This window comes from Magallana gigas, chromosome 6 (genome assembly GCF_963853765.1).
Source record: "Magallana gigas chromosome 6, xbMagGiga1.1, whole genome shotgun sequence".
NCBI classification, from domain to species: Eukaryota; Metazoa; Mollusca; class Bivalvia; order Ostreida; family Ostreidae; genus Magallana; species Magallana gigas.
In genome coordinates, this window is record NC_088858.1 from 50,967,830 (window position 1) to 50,992,301 (window position 24,472).

General features: G+C 34.2%; 2 protein-coding genes across 3 annotated transcripts in view; one reads left to right on the top strand and one right to left on the bottom strand.

Moving 5' to 3' along the window:
* On the top strand, nucleotides 1-11,301 carry LOC105335119 (neuronal acetylcholine receptor subunit alpha-10). Its single transcript, XM_011438870.4, has 8 exons — nucleotides 1-317; nucleotides 3,548-3,687; nucleotides 5,890-5,934; nucleotides 6,125-6,234; nucleotides 6,445-6,637; nucleotides 6,723-7,065; nucleotides 7,705-7,886; nucleotides 8,193-11,301. The coding sequence occupies exons 1-8, from the start codon at nucleotides 245-247 to the stop codon at nucleotides 8,469-8,471; spliced, it is 1,365 nt and encodes a 454-aa protein (XP_011437172.2). The 5' UTR covers nucleotides 1-244; the 3' UTR covers nucleotides 8,472-11,301.
* LOC105335120 (solute carrier family 12 member 1) overlaps nucleotides 9,474-24,472 on the bottom strand; it is a 22,126-nt gene continuing 7,127 nt past the window's right edge. The window contains exons 5-23 of one of the 2 annotated variants that reach the window (XM_011438871.4): nucleotides 21,664-21,774; nucleotides 20,898-21,009; nucleotides 20,580-20,707; nucleotides 19,803-20,114; nucleotides 19,466-19,573; nucleotides 19,104-19,227; nucleotides 18,795-18,896; nucleotides 18,293-18,448; nucleotides 17,815-18,026; nucleotides 17,143-17,286; nucleotides 16,877-16,989; nucleotides 16,484-16,611; nucleotides 16,148-16,186; nucleotides 14,307-14,525; nucleotides 14,020-14,134; nucleotides 13,818-13,904; nucleotides 13,409-13,526; nucleotides 12,942-13,009; nucleotides 9,474-12,811 (exon numbers count right to left, since the gene is read on the bottom strand). In XM_011438871.4, the coding sequence (XP_011437173.4) occupies nucleotides 12,676-12,811; nucleotides 12,942-13,009; nucleotides 13,409-13,526; nucleotides 13,818-13,904; nucleotides 14,020-14,134; nucleotides 14,307-14,525; nucleotides 16,148-16,186; nucleotides 16,484-16,611; nucleotides 16,877-16,989; nucleotides 17,143-17,286; nucleotides 17,815-18,026; nucleotides 18,293-18,448; nucleotides 18,795-18,896; nucleotides 19,104-19,227; nucleotides 19,466-19,573; nucleotides 19,803-20,114; nucleotides 20,580-20,707; nucleotides 20,898-21,009; nucleotides 21,664-21,774 (2,532 nt within the window). In that variant the 3' untranslated portion in view covers nucleotides 9,474-12,675. The remainder of the gene's footprint in view (nucleotides 12,812-12,941; nucleotides 13,010-13,408; nucleotides 13,527-13,817; nucleotides 13,905-14,019; nucleotides 14,135-14,306; nucleotides 14,526-16,147; nucleotides 16,187-16,483; nucleotides 16,612-16,876; nucleotides 16,990-17,142; nucleotides 17,287-17,814; nucleotides 18,027-18,292; nucleotides 18,449-18,794; nucleotides 18,897-19,103; nucleotides 19,228-19,465; nucleotides 19,574-19,802; nucleotides 20,115-20,579; nucleotides 20,708-20,897; nucleotides 21,010-21,663; nucleotides 21,775-24,472) is intronic. The other variant, XM_066088142.1, reaches the window with a different exon arrangement.

The window sequence follows — 24,472 nt, forward strand, 5'->3', positions numbered from 1 at the left end:
ATTAAAACATACATGCAGTGGGTAGAATGTATTCTACGCAAAAAAAAATCATTAACGGTATAGGGCCTGTTGAGTAAATTAAAAGATATATCTAAATAATGGCCCAGGAAATACGTATTGTCAACACAACGTTCGATCTATTGAGGGCGGTATTGTCGCGATGTCGGATTAAAATATTTCATTTTAATGATTGTTCTCGGACCACGGACAGCCAGTAAACACATTACCCAGCGTATTACTTCGGATGATCAGAATGGAGGAGAAGCGATACTTCGGGATATCTGGGATTGTTTGTCTGTTTTCAATTTTCATTAATGGTAAGGTTTGTAATCAGTAATATTAGATTAAAAGTTTTCCTTTAAATTAACGAAAACACTAATTGTATGGTCACCACAGCTTCATTATTCCATGTAAAATTATAATTTTTTAAATAGCATATAAACATTTTTATTGTCTGCTTGTAATTTTAATCTTATATTTAGCCCTACTATTTTTGTATAAATTATTAAAACAATTAATTTATTATCACGACTAAAGTCGAAGTTGTGCATAGAATTCCTACGAAATATAATGCATCTTTGTGCTCACTGTTTGATTCTACTTCAATGATTCATATGTCAGTACACATGTATATTTAGCCATGTGTTGTACATGTACGGGTGTATATTAGATATATGTTGTACATGTACACATGTATATTTGGACATGTGTTGTACACATGTATATTTAGACATTTGTTTTCAATCAAAGACGGACGTTTTAACGCTGCCTTGATAATTATAACTGTTCTACATCATTAACTGGACACTAAAATTTTCAAACACACGAGTATTTTTGTTAAATTCAATAGCACTTGTCTGTATCTGTTTAAAAAGATACTTTTCCCGTATAAAAAAAAATACAACAACAACAACAACAACAAAACCATTTAAAAACACCCCTCATCAAGTGTAATAATATACTAGATAGATATCAAATAAATACATATGTATAATAAATAAAGCATCGATTTGTCTAAAATGCAAGCTCTACAGAATCAGTGTAATTTAATTCATCCAGGTGTCATTGTGACTTTTAATTATAAGTAAATACTGGTTCCCTGAATTAACTACAAATCAGATCGCATTGTGATTCCGTCTTGATTACCGTCTCCTACAACCAGATTTGACCTGGCCATAGATCGGGGCTCTTCCACTCCACTGCTCCTTGAACCCAATCTGAAACACTTCTTCGTGCATCAAATATTTTGTATTGTTGTAATATACCTGCACAAAGGTTAGGCTATACCTTTATATTATTGATTTGTCAACACAAATAGGGCATTACTAACCTTTTCTAATCAGACATCGATCGAATCTGTGACTCGGGATTGCACTTCTTATTTATTTATGATATTAATCAGTTTGATTTTATTAATTGATTTCTAATGTTTATTATTCTATGCAATTAGAGACGGCTTCATTAAATTCATTACGCTAATGGTAGGGACGAGTAGAGAGGCCCCGATCGTATTGAGCGCTGTTGGTTGGTGCGGTAGACAGGTCTTTCCCGAGGTACATTAATAATTCTGGATTTGAGGGGTATATATGTATAAGTAACTGGGGTTCCTCGATCCAAAAAATAAATGTCCCCCAATGTTTTCTTTAATTGTAAATGATAAATGAATAGTTCTTTCTACAAAACACGTTCCAAAAAATGAGTAAAATTCCTCGAAAATTGATTCCCGCGAATATGAATGGCTCGAAATAGGAATTATCGGAGATTTCTGTTGATGGTATAAGGTTAATTAATCATATTATTGAAAAACGTACATGTAAATTGCTTGTACATGTACTTGCTAAAATTTACCAAAAAAAACGTATCAGGTGTTTGGAAAAGAAAATAATTTTAACCAAAATATCCGTTTAAAACTCACATGCAAACCAGTACGCGTATTGCGCTTAGCTATGCATACACGTTTGATTGTGTTTTTTCTCTGAAAAATATATTTTTTATGACAAATGAGAAGTGTATTAATTATGACAGTCAGTCGGAACCAATAGAGCACATGCTAGGCTATCAAATAGACTGTATCAAAATTAACAATGCATACTGGTAATCAGGTGACATTTTTCATGGATACCATACACGTGTTTTATTCGTTCTTATCGATTGTTATATTTTAATTACGTAGGAAAAACCCTTAACATTGTTATAATCTTAGTTGATTATTTTCTCTTGTTAGAAACCAACTGAAAAATTCAGTGTAACAATGGTAATAATCTTTTTTTTCCTTCTGAGGGCATGTTATCTCTATAGCATTAGACCCAATAGAAATATGTTATCTGTTTATTCCCAAAATGTGGAGCGAAGTGAAAGAAGTGGGTTATTAAAACACAATGAATGTTTTCAATAATATTTTTAGGATCATTCAAGTCTTCTTTAAAATCCATTATTTTTCTCTACAGAACCAAAAACATAAAATATCTCGCCCTAGAGGGGTGGCATTGTCTTTATACAATATCTAACCCATAGTGAGGCAGATTTAAAAAAGACCTGTCTGATTGACCGAATATATAGTCAATGATCCGTTGTTTTTCCTGTCGATATTCTTGTCCTGTCCGGGGCGATATTTCGGAATCAAGCAGCACCCAGCGGTGTTTTAAACAAAGAACCATACACCGTCATCGTACAAATCTGTTTAGAATTGTATACGAATTGTGCATTATGCATATTTAGATGCATGAATGATTTCTGCACATGTGCTTAATGATTCAACATGAGTCCAAAATAAAACAAGTAAATGTGTTAGAATTTAACGACAGAAATATCTTACCTTTGACAGTCACTTATTGCGAATAAACTAGATTTTTTACTCGTTCTATTCAACAATATATATCATGTATAATGCAAAAGGTTGAAAAATATCAATGTCCTTTTAAAAAGTTAAAGAACTTAAAAAAAAGAAAGAAATCTGCCTCCTTTTTGATAACATGTTTTCTTTGTGAAAAGAACAAAAAAAAAACCAAACAAACAAACAAACAAAAACAAACAAAAATCGGAAAAGATTTGAAAACTTTATAATTTTTATTGCCTAACATTGTCGATAATCTCCCAAACACATTTCTAGACTAAATACTAAAACTTTTAAACATTTTAATAACCGTGATTACAACGTCATTATGCAATACTTTAAGTCGTTGAAATAAATGTACATATGTAATTGAGTATCCCAAATCGGCATACCCATACTAAAAATTAAATTATTTCATTTCAGCCTAATTAATAAATAATACTAGTGACAAAACAAATCCATCTAGAGCAAGATTAAGGTCTCAAACGGTCTCATTTGTCTATTCCTTATAATTATTTTTGTCTAGGAACTGGTATTTCATTTTGCAGAATAAAACGTTATATACATGTATCCAAACATTTCCTTTTGAATGGAGATGTATGCAATTTAAAACAGACGAATCAATTTATTAATTTGTTTATATTTGTTATTTTGGAAAAGCAGTCAGAAGAAATTCAAAAGAACCATGTGAGACAAGTACACTGTATCTTTCAGGTATAGCTGGCCAGACGACAGCCAATCAGCAGGCGTTACACACCCACCTGTTTACGTCATACGACGCCGGGGAGAAGCCGTACTGTGGCGGGGCCGTCAACGTGACCCTTGACCTGGCGCTCCGTCAGGTCATCGATCTGGTAAACACCCCTCTGTATCCGTGTTTGTTCTGTTCAATCGCAGGAGACTGTCCGGATCAAAATTTAATTAATTTTTGTTTTAATCGCGAAAGATGAAGAGAAATCTTGTCAGTATTGAATTACGTGTTTGTTTGAATTAATATCGTAAAAAGAAGTCTTTGTGAATTTCAAAGATTTTATTGATAGGAAGTGCCAATATCCATTACGGTTGAGCCCCCGAGTTCACTTAATATTACAATAACCGGTACAAAAAGAAGCTGGACACGAACCTAGCTTAATATATTGATTCATGTTTATAAAAGTTCCTTTTGGTCATCACGATTTAACCTATTTCTTTTGCTTTGGTCTTTAAAAAACAGCATTTATTTAAATCAATCCCATAGAGAGGCAAAAATCCAATTAAAAGTAATTACGGTAAAGTTATCAAATAACTCTCATTGGAACGGCCCTACTTTACTTTAACCCAGGGTGCCAAACTTCTTTTATCGAATTATATCAATGTGTAGTGGATTGCTCTAATTAAAAAAAAATTAATATAAACAAGCAATGATTTAAAGAATGCTCTCATAGAAAAATAATTTACACTTCTTTATGCTAAGACTTATATCATAATAAGAATAATATTATAGCATTAAGAAAAAAAACACCAACAACAATCTCTGAAGATTCTATGAAAATAATATATGAATATCGGTGGACACGCTTAAATCCCGTTAACAGGACTCACAGCCTAGTAATATGGTCCGCAGGCCTCTTAAACTAGCAGATCTATGTAACCGCAGTTTTTCCAGAATGGTGGATACAAACATAAAACACTCTTTCTATGATGTATTTTATATAAAATTATCCTTATAGATGTACTCCTACCTAAATATAAAATGTACATTGATTATTAGTCAGTATTTGACCACGTAAGCATGACAATATCAACACCATTATCTAATATTTTAATCGGAGAAGTGTTTTGTTTTATTTTGTTTTGTTTTGTTTGCTTTGTTTTTGTTTTTTTGAATTGTGAAAGATGATGAAATGCATATCAATTATTGAATCGTATTGTTTATTAGTCAACAGCTGTACAGCTCATAGACATATACAATTAATATACACATGTTACAATACATATACTGGTCACTTGAAAAAAGGCAAGTTTATACATGAAGTTTTCTGATTACAAAAGCATTCTTAATATATTTACATAAATTGCACAAATCCTTCACATTTTGTGTTGACAATAATAGAATTAATTTAAAGACAGAGGGTTTAATATAATAAAACTTCTTAAGGAATTTTTCTCTTAAGTTACAGTAATAGGGACATTTCAATGCAAAATGATATTCATCTTCTATATCTAAAGTACAAAGAGGACATAAACGTCTTTGTAATGGAACATTGTTATATCTTCCAGTTTCGATGGTAAGACAATGGGATGATAATCTTAATTTACATATAAGTTTCTTATATTGTAAAGGAATTCTTTTTGTTAGATATGATTGAAGGTACAATGATCAACTAAATATCTATAGATTGTACATTTGGAAGAGGCATTTATATCAGCTAGTAGAGACTGTTTAAAATTATCAAAAATACGTTGCTTGGCGATTGTTAAAATAATTTCTGGCTTTTCAAAAAATTGGTTTTTCCATAAGTTCATTAGCCCAATACTTGTTAACATGTTCTTGATCTCTGTAGCCCAGTTTTTACATTTGTTTTTACCTAAAGTTTCATTATACATATTAACATAACATGAATTCAAAATGCAATTTTTTGATGATAAAAGTTTCATCCAATATCTTAAAATACGTATTTTTCTGATACATTACAGAGGCATTCTGCCCAATTCACAATAAATAACTGCATTAGATGTGCCCCTTTTAACATTAAGTATGTTTTTACAATAATTAAGATGAATTTTTTCTATATTTGGGGCAATATCTAATTATTGAATCTGTAAACATAGTCTATTACTTAACAGTGCTGGGTACAAATGTACTAAAAGAATACGCAGTCTTAAATTCACTGTACAAATAGAATTTAGAAAGACAGTGTTGTGCCAAACGCAGTATGCTCATGAATGGAAAACTTTCCTTACCGAGCAGAAATCGATTTGACGTTTCTTTTTCTTTTATTTACTAGTCTAATGAATTGGGCTTATTATGCTTTAAATGAAACATCAGTAGCAATACTTGCGTCTTTACTCACTAGGATGAGCCCCAGCAGATTCTGAGGGCCAATGTGTGGGTCAGACTGGTAAGTCATCGATTCATTGACCTATAATTTGAGGTAACGCACTCTTCTCTGTTTCAATATTTACATTGTACATATTTAACTCACTAGTATTAATGTATTAAAGAAAATAAAATATTTAAACTGTTTTAATTGCTATTTCCAATAATGTCTGAGTTCAATGACTTACCTGATTACTCTGTGGTTGTCTCAGAAATGGCAGGACTGTCGTCTGACGTGGACCCCCTCCAGTTTTGGGGGCATCTCCAACTTCATCGTACCCTACAAGTATATCTGGATCCCAGACCTCACCTTATACGACAGGTGAAATTTCTACAACCTAAATAAAGCGAAATTCACCAACATTTTACAATTTTGCATTAGCTCTGCCTGCGGTGTGTTTGAATGAGACCCTCCTCTATTTCATAAAATGATTTTTCTTATTGTTTTAAAGTTGTATGTCTGTTTGGCAAAACAAATATCAAACCCTTTCTTTTATAAGTAACTTAAAAGTTTCTGCTCTGAATCTTTCAGCGTTTCGGATGATTTCGTCGGTCTGAAGGAATACCGCCCGAACATCTACTCTGACGGCACCGTGTACTACAACTTCCCCAGTGTGCTGGAGAGCATCTGCGCCGTGGACGTAGAGAAGTTCCCGTACGACGAGCAGACCTGTAAGCTGCTGTTTGGGTCCTGGGCCTACCACGGCCTTGACATGGACTTACAGGTGCGTGTGGTACTAATCCTCATCAATTTGAATGTAGCGCCATCTTCTCTCGTGATTTTCTATCAGTGATTTTGTGTTTTTCCAGTATAAGAATCCACAAGGGGACTTGTCGTCTGCTGTCACTAACGTGGAATGGACGTACATCTCTCTGAAGGCGGAGAGACACGTGCTGTATTACGGATGTTGTCCCGAGCCCTATCCTGACGTCACGTACTACCTGAAACTGAAGCGAAAACCTCAGTTCTACCTGATCAATCTGATCGTGCCGTCCATGTTGATTACAGTCATGGCCGCCCTGGGCTACTACCTGCCTGTGGAGTCCGGAGAGAAGGTTTCTCTCCAGATCACCGTCATGTTGTCCCTGGCAGTGTTCCAATTACTGGTGGCTGACAAACTCCCGCCTTCAGCAGACGCCACGCCCATCATTGGTAAGACATCCACAATCATTAGTAAGAAATCCACAATCACCGGTATGATATCCACTATCAGTGGTGATATATCCACTATCAGTGGTGATATATCCACTATCAGTGGTGATGTATTTACGATCATTTGTAATTAAGATAGCAAGCAATGGTTAGATATCCATAATTAGTTGTAAGATATAAAGGCAATCATTGGCAAGATATCAGAGACTATTGGTAAGATATCAAAAACTAATGGCAAGATATAAGCAATCATAAAAACGATTTCCGCGAATTTAGTAATAAGATGTCCACAAAAATCTATAAGATAGACGCAATCATTGGTAAGATATCAGGAATTATTGGTATAATACATGTGTATCTACCATCATTGGTAAGACATCAGTAATCCTGGCAAAATAATCATTGTCATTGGCAAAGTGCTGCATGACATATGGGACCATGTAATATTGATATCCATTGGTAATAAATAAATTGGTTTGGTATCTATTGCCTTTGGTGAGCAATCAGTTTTTTTTTTCATTTTTGTGTCTCAGTTTAATTTTTTCATCGATACTTTTCTTCAAACCTGAATCCGAAGAATCGCAGTTTTTATGGTGTTCAGATTACTCTTTACTTACAGATTTTTTTCTTTGTTGACAGCTACATATTTTAACTTCTCCTTGTTTCTGGTTGGATTAGCCTGTGTAATGGCGGTGGTTGTCATAGCAATCCATTACCAAGGCAACAGACGCATGCCTGACTGGTTGTACAGTATTGGGGTTTTGAAACTGTCGTATATCACGTGTGTTCACATAGAAAACAGGCCATCGGCGGATGATCGGGTAAGTAGTTGGAAGATTGACCACTAGAAAACGTCAATAGATGATAAGTAGGTCAACTGATTATTAATTGATCGGTTTTTCCATTGTCATACTGGCAATCTGAGTGTTGCAGTATGCTATTCCTATATTGTTATAAGGTCATTACTATTAATGAAATCTAAACACCGATATAAATTTAAGTGAGGAAGATACAAGTCGTTCCTCCATTGAAAATTAACACAATACATGTACATCTCAATAGTTGATTGTGGTAATTATATGTTTTAATGATTGTTTCGATAAAAATTCATTTATGATTAATTGCAGAAGACTACGGCTGACTTGTTTGCAGTTAAAAGTCAAAATCATAAAGTGAGCCCAGCTATTAAAACAAAGAGTAACTTAACCTTATTAGATCTCGAGCCGGTAGTCACAGCAGAAAAGAAAAATAACGAGCAAAAGGATCCTGTGGATGCGGCACCAAAAAGAGTGAATCAGGATGACTGGAGAAAATTAGCATTAATCGTGGACAGACTCGCATTTTATCTATTTATGATCGTTGGTGTAGTTGGGACATCCATCATTTTCTCAAAGTTTGGGATGTGACATTCTATGAGTATTCATGCATTCATTTCATTGGAAACTTTTGACGCAAGCTTTATTTGACTATTCTTGAAGTATCTGTAGGGTTCTCTACACCCTTTTACATATTTTTAAAATAGTAAATCAAATTATAAAGACTGAATTGAGATATTTTGTCAAATTAGTAATGACAAAAACAGACTTGTCTCATACAGCATTGACCATGTGACTTGCAGATTCAATCACCAGGGAAATTGTTCATAGATAAAATGTATTGTCATAAATGTTTTCCCCTTAAATTCACTAATTTTAATTTTATTTTTTTATAGTTTTAATTGGTTGATTTGAATACTTTTTCTAAATGTGTTTAATATATTATATCAAATTACATGTAAAATACAGACCAGACACAACCAAACACCAAAGTAGACCCAAAAACCTGACCTTGGGTTTGCTTTGTGTCTGCTCAGAGTTTGGTCAGGGACTGCTTTTTATAAATCTGCATCTGCTCTGGGTCTGCTAGGGGTCCACCCAGTCCACCCGAGCACTGCTATGGGTTCACATGTACGCCCAGTCGGTTCTTGGAGTCTGCACTGAATTATAAGCAGACCAATTTTTTTACTTACCATCTGTAAGCCCTCAACTTGCATATTCTTAATTTTTAATAGCGATTTAAGGATCTGCTTCTGAATTTGAGGTCTTCTTTGTAATTCCACTCTGGATTAGCCTTGGGTCAGCCATAGCAGACCCCGAGCTGACACAGTGAGCAGACCCGGGGGTTTGGTTGGGGTCTGCTCCTGTTGGTTTGGGTCTGTACTGTACTATATATATTAATATACAATCCCTCCCAATAACATATTATCAGACATAATATCTGTACGTATATTATGTATGTTTGTCATGTGAAGGTAACTTGGAAAATAGTTAAGGTCATATGTACTTCATGTATGATACTGTTACAAAAGCTGAGAATACTTGTATAAACAGCTTTGCTGATATTTACAGAACTGAAAACTTACAACCATGAACAAGTTAAAAACAGTTTATTTACCAAAATTATAAAGTCTATGTTTGCCAAAATGAACAATAATATGAGATTCTGTCATTTGTGAACACTTGCTTTCCTGACAAAGGTTTGTAAAATACACACATGTAAAATAAAATATGTGTATGCATTTAATTGCACCCCCTTAAAAAATAAAACAAATGAAGAAATATTACAAAAAAAACAAAATAATTATTTGACTACTGGCATTAAGGAGCACCTTGTTCACCTTGTGACATCCTACAACTCCCACTAATGTGGTTGGTCCATCATCCACTTACTTGTTCATCAAGGTAAGGTTTGCGGCTACAGGGGGTAACTAAGGTTTTTATTATGAAGCAATACCAGCTCCCTTTTATTACAAATATGACGTCAATAATAGACTTAAACAAAATCATTTCGAATTACTTCCATAGTTTACAGTGAAAAACTATCAGTACACAATATTTTGTCAATTTCCACATAAATCGGAAATAACGAAAAATGGAATATCCTGGTAATATGCACATCTACACATTGTGACCTAAATACCTACAAAGTTTCATGGAATTCCTTACAGTGGTTTAAAAGCAATTTGCTTACAAAAAAGGCCCAGCAATGAAGGACTAAATGACTGAAAGACCAGTCAATGACTATGGTATACCCTTTGTAACTTTGATGCCTTCACCTTCACACTTGCAACATATATGACCTACAGGTTAAAGTCTTCATCAAAATAATGGGTTAAATCATTAACTTTGACCTTTTATAGTTAAAAATGGGTCTGGTAAAATTTGATTATAATACAGACTACATATTAGTATAGTAAACAAAATCATGTGTAACTTTTGTGCATTTTTCTTAAAATGAAAAATCAACACAAGCCGCAAACTTTACCTTAATTCATTAGCAGTAAACATTACATAATTATAACAAGCTAACTTATTAACAAGTTTGGAAACAAATGGAAATGCTTTCAAGAAAATATCTGTCAAGAAAAAAAGAACTTAACTTCTTATATACATGCTTTTACAAAAATAATTTCTTTTTCATTGCAATTGAACATTAACTCCTATTAAAATAAAAGGAATGTACACATTTCTTCCAATCATTGATGCCATAAACTTCATAATGGTGATTTCTGAGTCAGTAAGGAATAAAAGCCTTTGCTGATGAAACTATATCTAAAATTTACAATGTTTTTAAAACTTTCCGAGATGAATTACCTCAATGAAGAGCCTCAAGATTGCCAAAATTTTGTTAACATTTCAATATCAAATACTGATGGCATACTATGTTAAAACATCTGATGCTGCAGCATTAGTCTAGCTGTTTAACTAGGAACTGATTGTCACAATCTGCTACACATCTAACAATCTGCTACACATCTATCAATAATTATAAAACTCAATTAACCAACAAAACTCAAATCTATTTTGATCATTCCATAAATTTTGACCACATTTTACCCAGTATTGCACATGGAAACCACTTTTGTTTTAATTCACTCCAGAACTCAAATTATTTGACAAAATCATAAACATGTACTCTGTTGAGTTTTCAGTGAAGTACTAGTACTAAGAGTATAGAATTTGTTTCACACAAACTTAATGCCTTAAATAAGATAAATACAGAACAACTTGTAACCCATAAACCCATTCAGCCAATCATATCCCACTACTGAGACACGCCCCGTAGAATAATAATGCAAATGTAAGATAAACATGATGTACCAATACAGTTTGAATCACACACACACAGACCATGAACCTATACTTGTCAACAATGAGGTTGTAACAATTGATGATTGATGTCCTGTAGGAGCATTGCGATACATGTACAGTGTATTATGTAAAAATTATAAACAATACATCTAGCTTTTAGGCAATTATTCCTTTTTTCATCATTGAGTATAGTCAGCATATATTATCTTCATATTATTATAAGCTAAGCTTATATAAAAAATTTGAATGTAGATATTCATGATATTGCTTGTGACGGCGAATTGTTATATCATAAAAGTCATAATTAGAATGAACACATAACATTATAATGCCTACTCTAAGTCATTTACATTGTTTAAACTACAATGTGACACTCAAACCATTAAACATTTGTGTGACATTGATGAGACAGAATGCTGATGTACACAATTTCTAACCAAAATCATTTAATATTTACTACAAATATATCATTTTGTAATTTGTAATTCATGTCAATGTGGGAACACCATACCATTACCAGGTATATCCTGGTTTTTTAAAGACTTAAACACCAAACTCATTATTTCTTTTCTTTAGCTATGAGACAGTTGGTAGGATTCTATCTACCAGTCACCTTAATTCAAAAACATGTAACATAACCCCTGTTTGTACATGCACTCACTTCTGTCACCAACAGTAATATCACAACAGAGAAAAAAAGTACCAAAGTACCAAACAATGAGACATTTCTGTCAATACGTAACAGGCAATTAACCTCAAACAAAAAGCTTAACTCTCCGATGTCTTTGGTGTAAACATAAAAAGCAATATTCAGTTTAAATGTAGCTTTACAAAAATTATATAGTAAAGTCAAGGGGATGTGGACAAGAGATACATACATGTATATTTACGTATGAACCTCGCATTAAATAAAGCTTAAATGATAAGTACATGTATATGTAACTGAGATAAAGTGGCAGGTACCATAGGACTATATGTACAAATCAAAGAGCAGACATTTTATATACATTACAGAATAACTGAGACTGATAAACACAATTAAATATTGATAAGAATTAAAAACAGGGCAATTATTATATACCTACAAATGACTTCATTTGGTTGTAAAACAAAACAAAGATATTTGGAAATTAAAAATTAAACAGACTCTGAGAGAAAAATTAATGTAATATCTCCCTCCATTCATATTGTACATGTATAACTTAGACATTTGCATGTGATGTGAAGAGTTTAACTAGATGAGATATCACAACCCAACATTGTCAATGATGTAGTATATATAAGTACACGTAGATGTAAACATAAACAACGGTACAAAGAAATGTGTAAAAAGATATCACTCCACACCACCATGACAATAACAAGGCCACCTGAGCACTTATTTTTTTCATCAGCCATTATTATGCACAATGAGACGCCATTATTATGCACAATGAGACAATGATGTATAGAAGCTTGAGCCCGGAACTATTCTGGTCGCCTAGGAGTAAAACGTGAGTACACTTGACTGGTTCCCTCTCAGGAGCAGGATGGGGGGTAGGTCCTTCGTGAGGGTCTCTATCCAGGCCATGTAGAGCCCAGCTGGACAGGTGTTCTTTCTTGGCACAGGTAGAGTCCTACATAACAATGCTCATGTTTACATACCTTCATACAGAAAATACTACAAATCCAATGAAATGACTGATACTTGTATGTGAGTATTAAAATGCCATAAAAATCAGTATACATAAATGGTAAGAAGCTTACATCACAATTAAAGCTGCATCTTTGGAGTGTTCCATCAGGAGTTCCCTCAAACGGACATTCCTCTTTGTCTGAAATGTAGCAACAGGAAAATCAAAATGCAGTTGCACTCTATCTAGCCTTATGTATAGACAAAAACGTTTTTATCAACAGCAAATTTCTATTTCCAAAAAAGAGTGAAGAAATGACATGTCAGTACTATGATGACAAGTTTCTTTTCCACAGACAATATAGTTTTAACTGACAATATAGAGTTTCTTTTCCACAGACAATATAGTTTTAACTGACAATTATAGAGTTTCTTTTCCACAGACAATATAGTTTTAACTGACAATATAGTTCCAACTGACAAGCCAGTTCTATAGTGGCAAATCAATTCTTTGCTGTCAAGCCTTTTTTCTATTGAAAAGTGTTTTTATTTCTGTACTTCTGACGAGTGGATCTTCTCTGACAGAGATGTAACCACTGACCTTATCTTTCAGGAATAGTTTCTGTTCCTCGGTGACTTTCCAAGGAAATTTTTCTGCACTCTCTCCATTCTCCTCGTCTAACATCCAGCCCTCCAGTAGTTTGTCAAAGTTCTTCATGCTGAAACATTTCATTTTATATAATTAAATGACGCTTTCTGTGGAAATCTCATTGACTTTCTATTTTGATTATATCAAATCAGACACTCTAACAGCACACGGGCATCTTTTATGAAGAGTTGTAAACAAAATTAAAGACATAGTGAAATAAAGTGGGTGAACATGGCTTCATTTTACAAATTTTACCCAATGCAATTCTATGTCAATTAAAGCACTGCCTTAAATCAGAAAATATTAGCAAATAGTAGTTTAAGACATGCAGTATATGATGTTACAAACAAGAACTCCTGACCTTTCCTCTGAGGGTGATTTGCCAATATCAGATAGAATTGTCATCTTCTCACACTGGATACGGAATCGACTCAATAAGGTGGCCATCCTGAAGGGAATTTAATTTCAAATTTCAAAAACTCAAATAATTAAAAATCCAAATTATCACAGATTGCATGAGAGAGAGAGAGAGAGAGAGAGAGAGAGAGAGAGAGAGTTCATACTGTCTCTGTTCCCTGTCGATTTCTCCCCGCTTTGTTCCTGCAGCAAACACTCTGAGTGGACAATTCCTCCAGTACTGCTTTGTGGACAAGATATAGGGCAGCAGCAGAGTGAGTCCTATAAACCGGTGAGACAGAATCTTATTTAATTAATTGCACACCAACAAATGCCAAAAAACACTTACAGGTAATGATATTTATCACAACCCCACATTTTACATTGGGTTTATGTATTTTTCTGGAGTTATTCATAAGTTTCGTTTTATTTTTATTTACATTGACCCACTAACCTCCATCATCAAACAGCCACCAGACATCGATGGTTCCCCTCTTCTGTTTTTTGGCGAACCTATTTTTGAAATTCTCTTGGATGGCCTTCCCCAGGCCCAGTTCTACGTTAACGTCATTGCCGTTATCATCAGCTTCATCGCTATCATTGGAGGAAGTACTGGAACGCCGCAGCATTGTGGGACTGCTGGGCGAACTTGGACGCTTTTCCTCTTCGTCATCTGAAAGTTACATTTATAATCAACTTTTATTTGAATTTATTATCAATTTCAATATTAAAGACATTATCAATAAAATTTCCTCACACTCACATCAAAAACATTAGAAAGTATAAAAACAAAAAACTGAGTGCATATTAAAAATGGAAATTGCAATTACCCATTGCAAGATTAGCATAACAAGTTTCTTATCTGCAAAATCAATACTGGTAACTTTGATTCCATTAAACAACAAGTGCTTTAATGTGATTTACAAATGTATAAATTATCAACATTTATCATAAATACATGTAATAGGTGCATGTTCAATTAATGCTTTACACATTACTATAAAGATAAGTTAAGTTCATGTACTAGTATATCACATTAAATGAGGTGTTGATTACTCATGTTAAGAATATGGTTAAATACATTGTGTATTTTAAAGCATCTTTATGGAATAAGTGTTAATTGTTTCTTTTTTCTTTTTCATTTAAAACTCACATGTAATTACTTCAAGGCTCATCACTGAACACAACTTATTAATAGATAAAGATCTCATGCTTTGATTAGCTATGGAAACCTTGTGAGTAAAGGTCACTGCTGATCCGGTCCATTGTTTGATATCTCAATCTAATTTACTGAATTTACTAAATAAATTGCATTTATCAATCATTGATGATTTCAAATCCCATCACAGTTATCACTATCACAGAATTAAACAACGAGTAATCGATTTCTACTTTAACTGTACAAAATCAACTTAGGTCATGCCTCTTACATAACAACAGACTCCAATGACTGTAAACTCTCATCAAACTTAATCTAAGCTTGAGTGTGCATTATCTAATGTGTAATAAGAATAGAACAAATAGAATGTAATTCACCAGATCTTAACATGTTTTAACTCTAATGCATCAACAAAACATATCTTACATTAAAATCTTATTATAGCCACTTTTTTCATTAGTAAAAATAAGACCTCCGTTGTTCGTTATTTTGAATATAGGGAGAGAGACTCCTCAGAATAATGAATTCATGCTTATCATAAGAAGAAATCAATTGACAGAAATTTAACAGAAGAAATTCATGGTCAGATTCTCATGCTTAGACACTTGTTGATTGAGAATTACAAAGAAAGCATCTGATGCTTTAGAAATTGGCAAATACTGAAGTCAATATTTTATTTAAAAATAGATGGGTTGTTTTTACATGGTAAAGGAGTCAAGCAAACATTGCAGCACTGAAAAAGAAGGATTAATTTGCCTTGTATATTCTTCTCCAGCAAGCTGAGTTCTAGTTGCTTAAACAACCTAATGAAATGTCTTCTCCTTAAATTTCTGAATTACCAAAAATTTAACCTTTTCAAAAATTACAAACATAGCCCACATTATGACATTTTTCCTTCATAAGCAAGTGATTAGCACCTCTTTCGATCCATCAAAGCAGAGCCTTAATTATCCTACCACACACAAAACCAGAACTGGTATCTTCTTCACACAGCCTACACTTTTTCTTTAAAACCAAACTCTTTACTAAATAGCAAAACAAAAAGAACTTGAGAAGTTCCCAGTGCAATGGTGGAGAAATGCTATACAATGACATGTCCGAGATGTCGGCTACAATAAAAGTGACAGCCTACTTACGCTTCCGTGAAAATTTGAACCTAACTTTAGGTTGCCGATCTAATCAAGAAAGTCATTAAAGGAATCACTTGTTGTACATTTCATAATTACACATACATGGACGTTAATTACAGGTATAATGCTGCATTTATACTTTAGATAAGTTTTCTTGTTATTTTCCATTTAAGATATTAATCAATATAATTTTGGATTATTTAAGAGAGTTACAATATCAATAACATCTGTCTCTCCGTCAGTGACTGAAGTACTCTTAAATATGATTTTTAGCATCTTGAATTTCTATCATTATTTACACTAGATAACTGTGTTGTCATTCACAGTCAATCAATCACTTACCCTCGGGGTCCGCTTTATGGTGGACAGAATCGTTGACCGGCAGACTTTCATTAGCATTCGTTTCCTCACAATATAGTCCCTCCTTAAGCCGCAGTATTCCTACACCATATTCCAAATCAAAAGCGTCACTAAAACAAAATTTAAGAATCATTAGTTCAATTCATTGAATACATCAATTTGAATTACAGTGACTGACATGAAAAAAAGGTGTTTTTGATAAGAAAGTGAATCTTGAACGTCAACAGTACATTGTTTGAAATTAGTGATAACAGAGGAGTAAAGAGTGTAAAATTCAATAAACAATACACATAGTAAAGTTATAAACTAGTTAAGGTACGTCATAAAGTCATGGAGAACAAGCAATAATGAGATCATCTCTGAGTCGCTACTCACTGGACCACATGGACGTATTCATCCACCTCATTCTTATTCACTTCAGGGTCGTTCCAGCGCGACATGAAGCCCATGATCAGGATGTTGGGCCTTAGTTTCCCGATACCCACATTCTACAGTAAGAAACACATAATGTATTACACAATGTCAAGAAGGGAACGTGAGGATCACATAATCTAATTTTTGGGTAAACTTTCTAAAGAAATGGCTCCTGAATTAAGGAAGATTTAAATATGGTGATAAGATTAAATGATAAACCAGCGAACCTGAAGAAGGTTTTGGACTCCACACCTGAAGTCGGGGGCGGTGGTGACGCTGTAGAAGGCCTTGACCCTCCTGTTGTGTAGCCAATGGTATGCCTCCTTGGGCCGCATCCCACGCAGGTGCTTCAAGTTATCTGACTGAGGTCCCTGTAAACAAAAACAAACATCAAACCAATCAACACCTACTTGTACCTTGCTATATAAACTTTTAAAAGCCATGATTAATATGAAGTATTTTATATGTATCTAATTATCAGTGGAAGTTATCATTGCAAGCTATCCACATCAGTGACATTTTCTAGCAGATCTAAATACAAAACCCTTATAGAAACCACCCCGAATAAGCACATAAGCCAGATTTATACTTGTCAGAGTTGGCTCCCATTAGGAGCATTCTGTCAAACTACAATACCTGCCAGACTTTATCAATTTCTGAAAGCAAAGTCCAAGATGAAAAGAACCATGCAAAATGATGAACTATTAATTAAACATATCTACAGTTAAAATGTCTTCTTAATAATAACAATTTCATATACATATTTATATTCCTCCAAAAATGTTTGGTAACAGTTTATAAAATTTTTATCCACATATTTTCAGCCATATGTTTTGATGCAGAGTTCCTAAAACAGACTACAGAAGTTCCTAGACCTGCAGAATGCTGTGAGTACCTACCTCCACGATGTTCCCACACACCATCAGGCTGATCTTGTTAGTTAGGGAGTACACAAAGTCCACCAGTTCAGGTCTAGCCCAGGGGGCACCAGTTAACACCAACACTTGAGGCCTGAAATTCTTGATGTGATCTGCGACGGAGACCAGCTTCAGTGTGGTGTTGAGAGCATTCTTATAGACATGGGCTTGAGTGGAGGAGCCCCAGTTCACATCTGAAGAGAGAAGGTCATTAATTGATATCAGGTGGTACAATGGTGGGTGAAAAACAGCCAAGTGTTTTAAAATGTCTTTTACAGATTTTTTAGCATTTGTGTTGAAGAATAACTGTCTATATTGGATTGTATTTGTATTGAAGAATAACTTAATTTTAATACTACAAATCATCACATTCAGATTACAAATGGCTGATGTACTCAGTGTACTGTGAATCAACAGAGTTCACTTCGTACAGTTTAATGTTGCATCCTAATATTCTCACCTGGTTTGGAGTAATGGACGTATACAAAGAGAGTACAAACAATGACAAATGTAATGAGGGCGGTCCACCAGTTCATGATAAACATCACAGCTATACAAAGTAAGGCACCGAGGAGACTCATCCACATGGAGTAGTAACGGAATGCAGGCCGCCAACCTACAAACACAGCCAACAAATCAGTTCTCTCAAAGTTTAACACAACACTTTCAATTCTTGCACCCCTGATTACTAGCACATTCAGTTTGTGTAATTACTTTGTAAATTACAAAAAAGATTGTAAATTGCAAGTATCCACTTCATATTCAGTAGTATCCCTTGTGATTCCTTCAATAATTGACTAACAAAGGACTTTAACTTAAAATCAGAAAAACTTTTGTAAGACAATTAAGTAAAGAAATTAAATATTACTCTGTGAGAACAGTTACCAGAAACAATGGATTCAATTACATTGACCTGAGCTTACCATCTGTGATATATGTCATGTAATTTGACTGGGACTGACCTGGTGAATTGGCAAGTGAGGCATCAAAACAGGAATAGTTAATGAGGGCATAGGACATCAGGAAAAAGTTGGAGATGATAGGAGCTATGGCATTTAAATCACCTACAAATGAATCCGATAACATTAATAATCAATAAAAACAAACAAATGAATCAACAGGCACAAAAAAGTCGCTTCTAATCTTATGTAAGGCATACATGAAGATGATAAACAAGAATTACATGTACTATCAAATTATGAGAAGTCAAGCAGAAACATGAACTATTAGTAGCACAACTTCAGCAATATAGGAATAGCTTTGTGACCTACCTATACATATAAATGCAACCCCTATGGCATAGGCCAGAAAATAGGCTCTCCGAGGGTTTTCACTAGCACCATAGCCTTTGGCAAACACATGGATTTTGGGGAATATTCTATCTTTACATACTGCCTAAACAAATAAAAGATTAAATCAAAGTAAATCATTGGACAAAAAAAAGCATTTTCATGCAAACATTGCTTATCAAAAATTCTTTTAGGCTTGGATTTACTATTAAATGGAGAGACCGAAAATTTATACCAACATTACATTCAATTTTACTTTTAAAAAGTTGGATATAATGTCGTACAAAATCAAAACAAAATGGTACAGTTATCAAAACATCTTAGTGAGGAGGGCTGTGACCTACTTGGAAGACTTTTGGGGCAGACACTAAGCTGGCCAGGGCTGAGGACAGCGTGGCAGAGAAGATCCCGACAGTCAGGAGTGGGCCCCATCCTGATACCACCTCCATGGCCTGAAAACAAATACATCAATATCAACAATGCACTGTAAACATGTCAAATACATCCCTATCAACAATGCGCACAGGATCTCTCTTTACTTTTTATAATTCTTTGTTCTGACTTGTTCAAAGTTTTTCTGCAATTTTACATATAATATGCATATTCTTCGTATTACAAAAGGTTGCCATGTTTCACACTACAGAGTGGGATACAGTATATCTATAACAGGGGGCAACTTACCTGGAAGTCATACAGCAGTCCCCTGGTGCAGACCCCTCCCTTACCCAGGGTACAGTTCCTGGCCAAGCTATACACACTGGCCGCTGCTGCCCCTGGAGTAGGGGTAGTAATGTTTATCACACCCAGGGTAACATTCAACACATCAGTGCCATTATAAGTCACGTTAGACATCGCAGTTGCTACCGCAGCCGGAAGATATCCTGACGCTTCTCGTAGAATGCAGGACCCCAGCAACCAAGCACAGACAATGTATGTAATGGAGGAAATGATAATGGCTAGGAAAGTCCCCCGTGGAATGTCTCTTTGTGCATCCTGGAAGTCAAGGAATTAGGTTAATTTCTAAGTATTCTATGGTGTCATACCATTCTCATAGAAATATTCATTCTTATAATGTACTATCATGGTAGTTTTTTTAAACAAAAACGCTTCAAAATTCAGCTTTTTTCCAATATTACTATGTTTAGTAATCAATTAAATTTATACACAGACCAAAGGTATCCAATGTGAGCACTGAGTATGCATGTGTATAGAATACAGACAGCCGTTCACCTATTGATCTATTGATCCAGTAACTAACACAGGAATATCACAAAAAACAAAGGTATCCAGTACCCCTGAGACGTCTGGAGGATATCAAATTAATGCCATGTGTTTATTAATATCAGGACATTATTCTCTTGTCAATAGATAATCAGGTTCATTATTGTGTTACACTGAGAGGTTGCAATAAATAGCTGTGACGTGACTTGACATTCCGACACCAGACGCAGATCTTACTTTGAGGTCTCCTGAGATATTGGCTCCCGCTAAAATTCCAGTGGCTGCTGGGAAAAAAATGGCAAACACAGAAAAGAAGTTCTCCCCTTCTGTAAACTTGGGACCAAAGTTCTCCACGAAAACTGTCCCTGTAAATGAGATTGTGACATCAATTTAAGAACATCATCTAATGGTAATTCTATTCTCTCCAATAAATAGATTTGCTTCTTACTGAGATGAATCAATATTAACCTATCATTATACATGTTGGTAAAATTTCTACATCATCAATTTCTGAACATCAATGCATCTTTTAAGTTCTATGTGAATTCTTCTAACCTTGATATCCCACAATTCCCTGCACAACTTTTTCATCACTGGGAGGAATAAAGGTTCCAACAACGAAATTCAGTATTGCTATCAATAATGCTCCCAGTAAAACAACTTGAGCCTGTAAGGAAATGAAATGACTACAATTCATAAAAAGCATCGTTGTACACTTTAATAAAATACAACAACATGAAAATTAAAACCCACTGTTTCAAGTCTGCTTGGAAAAATGACAATTCTTAGAATAAACTACAGATACAGTCTACATCTATCATTTATTATATAAAATACATGCAATATCACAAATGAGGATTCTGAGGTACCGGTATATTAAACAATGTTAAGATAAATTTATCAAGTTTAGTATATAATTTGTTTGTCAATTTTACCTTTGTCTTTTTATAAATATTTTTTAAATATGTGTATTAGGTGGAGACAATCATTAGTATATTAATAACTCATCACTGTTTCAAGTCTGCTTGGAAAAATGACAATTCTTAGAATAAACTACAGATACAGTCTACATCTATCATTTATTATATAAAATACATGCAATATCACAAATGAGGATTCTGAGGTACCGGTATATTAAACAATGTTAAGATAAGTTTATCAAGTTTAGTATATAATTTGTTTGTCAATTTTACCTTTGTCTTTTTATAAATATTTTTTAAATATGTGTATTTGGTGGAGACAATCATTAGTATATTAATAACTCATTGTTATGTAAGCTAGATTCTGACAGTCTTTGGTCTGACCCAGACTGTGTACATACCCGGGCCTCCCATTCCATCCCTATGATGGCTATGGCCAGTAGTAACGTGACTGTAAGGATGCCGATGATTCGGATGTCGTTGGTTTCATCCACCATCAGAGAGTCGTTAGCCTGAAATATACAGAAGAAACTCAAACTAGCAAGGATATGACAGGAATACCTAATTATTCTGAAATGGTGTGAAGAATCTTTAATTAGAGAAGTCTCATTAGGAGCAGAAATAAAGGAAAGTCCAGGTATAGAACTAAGTATCATGGTGTAATTCACCGTGAGGCAGTGAGAAATATTTGATTACTTCATCTCTAATAGCTTTCAAATTTATGATATCTAAATAATTGTGATGAAGGGTCGCTGAAGCCTTATTAGAGCAAAAATCTAAAATCCTTGGCCATAAGATCACTGTTTGGTTAAAGTCGGTTAAGACTGCTAACATTACACTTATCTCTCTCAGTTTGATGTACAGGAAACTGTGAGTACCTGGTATGTAGAAGCCTTCTGTGAGGTTTCTATTGTTTTACAAAAAATTAAGGGTTTGAACAAAAATAAACAAAGATAATTGCCCACCTCTTAATAAAACAGGTGGTAAATAATGTACAAAGATGATAAGACATCCAGACCTAAGTGCTACCTGGTGTATACTAAAAGCTCATCTGCTTACAAAAAGTGCAATTCAATTCACTTTCAAATTTAAGCAGTGGACAGCAGCTTTACTTGAGTTCATTATTTCAATCATTAGCTAGATTGATAAAGAACTGAATTTCAAACAGCATTGATTCTATGTTTTAGAGACTTAATATGTCTTCTCTGCAAAGCATGCAGAAAAATTCACAATAACTAATGATATTCAGGCAAATAATTCATGAGTTTTCAACTAAAATGAATTCAAGAGCTGGTTTATGAATAAATTCCTTTTACTTTAGTAAACCATTATAAACTGCAGGCAGACTAATTAGACTGGTTTTGCACTGAAGAGTTTTTGGCTTAAACTAGTTCAGTTTACAATATGCAGATTTAGGAATTCCAATCGTAGATTTGAAGATCAAAGTTCCATCAGATTTCATTTGTGTGCACCAGAATTTCAGAAGAGGACATTTCACCGTCTTATTTCCATAAACAGTAGTACACATTTCTTAGTTAATGTCTTGCCTAAATCTGAACAATCTGATTCAAAATATCTGGAATAAAACTGAGCAGATTCAAATAACTGGCCTGGAACATAACAAAGCAACTAATAAATATCTAGGTTAAACATAAACAATTCAAAAATAACTCGCCTAAAACTACCCACTAAATGAAATCACCAACAAATGAACAAATGTTAACGTCCATCTGTACTTCTCTATCCAGACATTACCAAGAAAAACATTACATAAAACGAAATAATTCATCAAGAAATGGACCGCTTAGTTTCTTTTCCAATGTAATGAAGAATGGAGGACTTGTTTTTAATATGATAGTTATCTGTATCAATAGATAGCCCTGGTATAGAAACTTTGTAAAAATCAAATGACTGTAAAAGTGGTATATCTGTGTTAATGGACTTTGAAATGTAGGTACAAAGCATCAGTGTATCAGCCTATAGAAACCACCGCATACTGTGGTTTCATCAAAATTCGTTGAATATCAATTTTCGTGGATTTCGTTGTTACGGTAAGTTGATCCACGAAATTAAATGTTTACTGAAGTGCAATTTCTACTAACAATTTGTATTGATAGGGTCACTGGCCACGAATTTACATATCCTTAAAACTCTGATGTTTACTTCATCCACGAAAATTGATACCCTTGAATATTAATGAAACCACAGTATTATCTTCAAAACCACCTAAACATCACAGACAACCAAATATCCATTAAGGACTCTGCAATACATTCAGAAGATCTCAACATTCCACGGGGCTTATCCTTTTATTGTAATTGAGAATACTAATTCAGTTTTCATTTTGAAAATGTGAAACATTTTTTGTCAAAGTCTCGTTAACAGTAATCTCTGAGACAAACATCAATACTTTGTTGGTGGCTATATACAATTTTCCACAAGCATACACGTCCGCTAATGGTCTGCCGCAAGTTAAAACTAAAATACAAAGAACCACATTGATTGGTGCTCCATAAATAAAATCTTGTCTTTTAACATTGCTACACAACTTCATGCCAATTTCTGGGCACTTAAATCACAAAGGCTGCCCGGTGCTCCACAAACCTTATAATTCTCCACCAGCAAAGCATGCTATAGAGGAGTCTGAGAACTCTTGCCAAATATGTAGGTAATTTCTTGGTTGTATTGGCATTATGGAGAGAATTCAAGACACCTATTGATTAGTTCTTTGCTTTTTACCAATATGTTACAATGCAATCTGACGGCTGAGAGAGAGAGAGATGAAAAGATCTTTGGCCTTAACTTGCTCCCAGAAAGACCATAATTGTGTTTGTTGTCCTTATTTAGGAATAAACCAGCAGAATAACTCAATCCCAGTCACCTTATACATCCCCGTGGACAGATTTATGGGATAGATTGACAGGAGCCGTTTTACAGTCTAACGCATTAGCTGACAGGTCTAGCAGACCCATAAAATCTACAGCAGACCAATGCTAGGACGAGACGTCAAGCACTATCACTGCTTAGAAACAGCAATGCTCAGGCATTCACGTCAAAGAGGAATCCAAATCTATCACGGAACAACTGAAATTGTCCATGTCTGCAGATGCCATCCTTTTTTGGCTCTCTACATGCCTGGAACCAGTAATTCTAATCAATATATTGACGTCTTTCAAATCTTTCATGTTTTTTTGACTCTTTTATAATTTC

Excerpts from the sequence above, each read along its gene's own strand:
- LOC105335119 (XM_011438870.4), top strand. The coding sequence starts at position 245 with ATGATCAGAATGGAGGAGAAGCGATACTTCGGGATATCTGGGATTGTT. Across the intron at positions 318-3,547 it reads GTTTTCAATTTTCATTAATG|GTATAGCTGGCCAGACGACA; the intron begins GTAAGGTTTGTA and ends TGTATCTTTCAG. Across the intron at positions 7,066-7,704 it reads AGACGCCACGCCCATCATTG|CTACATATTTTAACTTCTCC; the intron begins GTAAGACATCCA and ends CTTTGTTGACAG.